Source organism: Aptenodytes forsteri, unplaced genomic scaffold (genome assembly GCF_000699145.1).
Source record: "Aptenodytes forsteri isolate BGI_AS27 unplaced genomic scaffold, ASM69914v1 Scaffold93, whole genome shotgun sequence".
Lineage (NCBI taxonomy): Eukaryota > Metazoa > Chordata > Aves > Sphenisciformes > Spheniscidae > Aptenodytes > Aptenodytes forsteri.
In genome coordinates, this window is record NW_008794665.1 from 520,387 (window position 1) to 525,198 (window position 4,812).

Consider the following 4,812-nt stretch of genomic DNA (forward strand, 5'->3'; position numbering starts at 1 on the left):
TCCATTTTGCTGCATCCCAGCTTCGCTGCGGACAGTCGAAAAGACCAACGTGTGGAGACGCTGCTGACCTCATTTGCCTTAACTGCAAACACGCCCTGTGGTTCTTCCTTTCTACCTAGCTCTTACAGTCCCTACTGTACGAAGGAGGCTCCTACATTATTTTCCCTCCTTCATTTGTTGCGGTAATTCCTGTCCCTAGCATCGGCCCTGTCCGACCACGAGCTCCTAAATCGGCAGATTAAAAGTCCTCCCGACACATGCCCAAGTCCCTCCCCACTTTGCCTTCCACAGTCCTCCTCCAGGCATTCCTCCCCTTCACTCCCACCTCCAGATCCCATTTTTCTGCCTCCTCAGATCCCAAGGAGACAAACGTGGGCGCCCAAGCCAGGCTTTCTGTTTCCATAGGTCGAAGCTCTTCATAGCAAAAAAAAAAAAAATTAAGAAAGATACTTACTTTTTTACGCCAACTAGTTTATAACTTTCCAGCACAGAATATTTCACCTTTGGCAATAAAAAAACAACAGAAAGACCCTTGATTTATCTATTTCTACAAAAGCAAGTTATTTCCTTCTGTTTAGGAATCTGGTTTCATCAGTCTCCTAGCTCGTACTAACACAGCTTGACTTTGATTCAGAACACCCCTCAAAAAACCCTTCTCACATAGAAACAACTATATTAAATTTATATATTTGATTGTAAAACAGTGTATGAATTTTGACAAAAAGAATGTTGCTTTCCGCCTCTAAATTTTTCTGTGTTTTTCTATCATTCATAAATTGGAGTGCTCTCAAAAAAATACACAGAATTTTTAACAGCTAAATGATTGGTTAATCAAACGTAGGGAGGCGGTTGAAATTAAAAGAAAATTGTCTTACCTGTTGTGACACCCTGAACAACTCCTTCCTTGGTCCTGGAACCTAAAGAAAGAACAATATTAGGTTGAAAATACATGTTCTTAAGTACTGGTAAAGCCTAGATGGATGATAAAGAGGGATGAATATATAGATTACATACAGTTGCATACAGTATTTCCTAAGATTATTAAAATGAATTCAAGAGAATTCAATCTAAAGGAAAGGGCAAAACCATCAATAAAGAACAACTGCACGAATGTATATTGACTGTGGAAAGGTAAATAATACTGGAAACACTTCTGCAGTTTATTTCTTGTATGTACTGACTTTCTTGCCATTTTCTTAATAGACGTGTTAATTAAGCCTCTCACTTTGCAAACTCACATGGATGACTGCACGGAAACCATGTTACTGTTAACGTCCTAAGGAGACTCATGCATGCGTTTGCAGAAGATCAGAGCCACTAAGTTTCCAGAAGGTCCTTACAATTCCATCTTACAACTCTTCTCCAGATCTCAGTTTGCAGGGGTTAACAACCGTTACTGAACTACAGAAAGACCTAGAGGTTAAAATCATGGGGAGCCGGTAGTGCTAGTCAGATTTAGACAAAAATTAATCTGAAAGGGAAACATTAAAGAGTAGATAGGATTCAAACATGAAAATGCCACCGGGGTCAAACCCAAGGTCTGCCGCATCCAGTGTCCTCCTTGTCACAGGCATGTGTGACAACTTAAGTAAAGATTCTGCAGACAGAAACCTAGACCTAGCACTAGACTGAGACGTAAGACAAGACCTGTGTAAGCAATGTAACTCTGCCACCCTGAAGACCAAACCAATTTCTGGAACACCTATGTAAAAATATCATGACTTTTTACCACGCTGCATGAAAGGGAACAATCTCTCCTGTCTTCAATGGGAAGAGAAACAAATTGGCACGTATTGCTGCTGAAAACATAACTCCATGTCTTTTCCCCTGCCAGAGCTCCACTTGTCCTTGTCAGGTTTTGTAATTTGGCTACATTTCAGGGATTAGTACTCATCTGTGGACTACGATGCTTAACAATGTGCAATTAAGCATTACAGAGACAGTTTATGGCTCCTAGTTTATCATCCTACCCTAGTCTGCCTGAGATAGAATGACTTTTTTTTTATTACCAAAACAGAAATTGCCTTATTTGTAATGCAATTTTTTTGTCTGTATGTCATTCAGTACTTGAGACATTAAAAATTATACTTCTGACTTTATACTTCTAACATCTATATAATTTTAGTTTAACACTACGTATAAAACCATATACAAACTGATATAAGCAGAAATATATTCTAAGAAAATGTATGAGCAGAAATATATTAAAGAAAGCAACTTTGTCCACAATTCTTTACAATACAATTAAACACTGAAATAAAATGTAAGTTCATTCATCAATATGTCTTACTTGCTGCTAGCGCCAATTTATGGAACTTAAGCCATGTATTTATGGCACTATCAGATTGATTACAGCGTTGAAAAGGGTCTGTTATCTATGAGCTAGAGCAGAATAATAATCCATGATAAATAAGAGGGAAAAAAACGTTGCATCAAGTAAAATGACATGTTCCTTTAACTAGCAAATGAAGAGGTTAAACAGCTGAGAAATCTTTTCCCCCCTTCATTCTGATTTTCTCTTTTAAAAAAGCTTGTTTTATCTCAGTGAAAATATTTACCATTGAAAGAATCATCCATTTTATTAAATCCAAGGTGTTAATGTCTAAGGACTTGTTTTAGGACTTTGGTTCTCAATCTTGCGGCACCATGAGACCTAGGGAAGCAAAGCACTTTGAACACATGCTGCAATCTAAGCAGATGATGGTTCTACCAACTTCTGGAAAGAGACTAAACACCATTTCAGGCCTACAGTGTGTCTATCAGAATACTTAACGTCAAGCATATGCTTTTAAATGTATTGTTAGACCTGGCCAATATCTCACTCACTTGTTGAAGCTACTGCCTGCAAGCCAAGCCACTAACACATGGAAACCTGTGAATAGCAAGTACTCAGTTCCCTAGGGCTGGTAAGAGACGGATGATATAACAGAACTCCCTGAGGACCTCTGTGATGCATCTATCTCCAGAGGGACATATGCAAGTTGATTCTTACTTCACTTACCCTGACGTAACATTGCTATAACCACAAATAACATAGAAATGCTAGTCTCTTTCTGTTAGTGAAAGACAGGCTTTTCTTTAGTGAAAGCTCGGCTCACAGACACATACAGAACAGAGATATGTATAGCCAAATCCATTAATTGGCAAACAACCAGCTAAGTGGTGGTCCAGACCTTACAGCAGTGTTAGAGCTCGATACTATTTCCCCCACTGCTGCACACTTGCATAGAAGTAGCTGTTTCTGCAGTCACAGCTACAACAGGATCTAGAAGTACAATAGGATCTGCCGGAACAGGCCTATAAATACAACAAGTTGAATTCTGTAGAACGACTTCTGGCTGGCAATGAAGGAAAGCTGGTCATCCACATTGTTTCTGAGAGAAACTAGCTGCCTTTCATTCTGGCATTCCCAAAACATCAATAATCTTGCTCATTATACCCTGCGTAAGAGAGGGAACGGAGGAATCGGAGTAGGGATAATAAAAAGACCAAGGAACCTAACACTGACCTACACTACTTAGGTGATGCAGAAGCAATAGTAGTACATGGTAATGCTACTTTTCCTTGCTATAATACATATTTATGCGAGGGGAGAGAGAAGCCAAAACCAGAATTTTTTACCTTTGTGTAATTATTAAAAAAAAATACAATAGACTCTCTTCATTATTTATTATCATACACTTTCCTTTTGGAATAATGACAATGATATCAGCAGTTTGGCAATATACTCATTTCTGGGCTTTTTGAGAGACGAACAGACTATTCCAAGCAAGCCCTCCTTGAGATTCAGGTCACTTAGTAAGAGATGGTTAAAGACAGGGAGACATAAGCCCAAATTAGGGGAAGAAGAAATCATCACCTAAGGAAAACACTTGCTCCCAAGTGCTGAAGCCCCATTATTCCACCAGATGGACTTCGCGTCCCTTCACTACTCCGCTGGCTTTTCTATTACCAAAGGAAAATAAGAAACCTTATGACAAAAGAGTGCAGCAGGGGAATTTGGATGGTCTTGCCAAATAGGTCACGACTGCACTGTTCTACTCTAAGGCCATGTGCCAGCTAAGCACAGGGAGTAGTGAACAACTCATCCACTAGCCACCCCACTCCTGACAAACTATTCCTTTGTTCTGCTAGGGTATAACACATCAAAAATGATCAGACTGGAAACTTCCATTCCTGAACACTGAACGTGCACTCAAGAGTCAATTGAGCAAAAACTTCAGCTCCCTGGTAGCAACACAGAGCTCAGAGGTACTCTTGAGCAGTACATCGCTGAAAGCATGCAAGGGCATCCTTCTTGCTCTCAGTTCCTGGTTTCAAAGCGAATGGGGGTAAGTATTGCCACTCGTTTCCTCACTGCTTCACACCGACAGCTCTTGAAGGATACATAGAGACCCAGTTTTAAATTTATGGCATACACGACGCAGCACAAGACTGCTGAGTGTCAGTCCTCCTTCCTAATCAGTGATCAGGCCATTCTTTGACACATAGGGAAAGGTTCTGATGCTGTGCTTGTATGAGTCAAGACAGAGCCACTGATTTCAGCTGGCCAATGCTGAAGTACACCAGCAGAGGAATTTAGGGAAAAAATAACTGAAAGCATAAAAACATACTACAGACTGTATTGAACAGTATCTGGGGTATTAAAAAGCAGGACAAAGACAGTGGACTGAGGGAAGAAAGAACAGACTTCAGCATGGAGAGGGAAAAAAATCCCCAGTTAATCCTCCAACACGCCACTCTCCCTCAGCTCTAAGTTTTCCCCTGTGCCAAAGGGAACTTTTCTTGTGCCAAAAAAAAAAAAAAAGAAGG

At 40.1% G+C, this 4,812-nt stretch overlaps 1 protein-coding gene across 1 annotated transcript in view; it reads right to left on the bottom strand.

Moving 5' to 3' along the window:
* Positions 1–4,812, bottom strand: part of SNCA (synuclein alpha) — a 75,012-nt gene that overhangs the window by 66,916 nt on the left and 3,284 nt on the right. Inside the window, exon 2 of the mRNA XM_009273532.1 lies at positions 876–917. Coding sequence (XP_009271807.1) covers positions 876–917 — 42 coding nt within the window. The remainder of the gene's footprint in view (positions 1–875; positions 918–4,812) is intronic.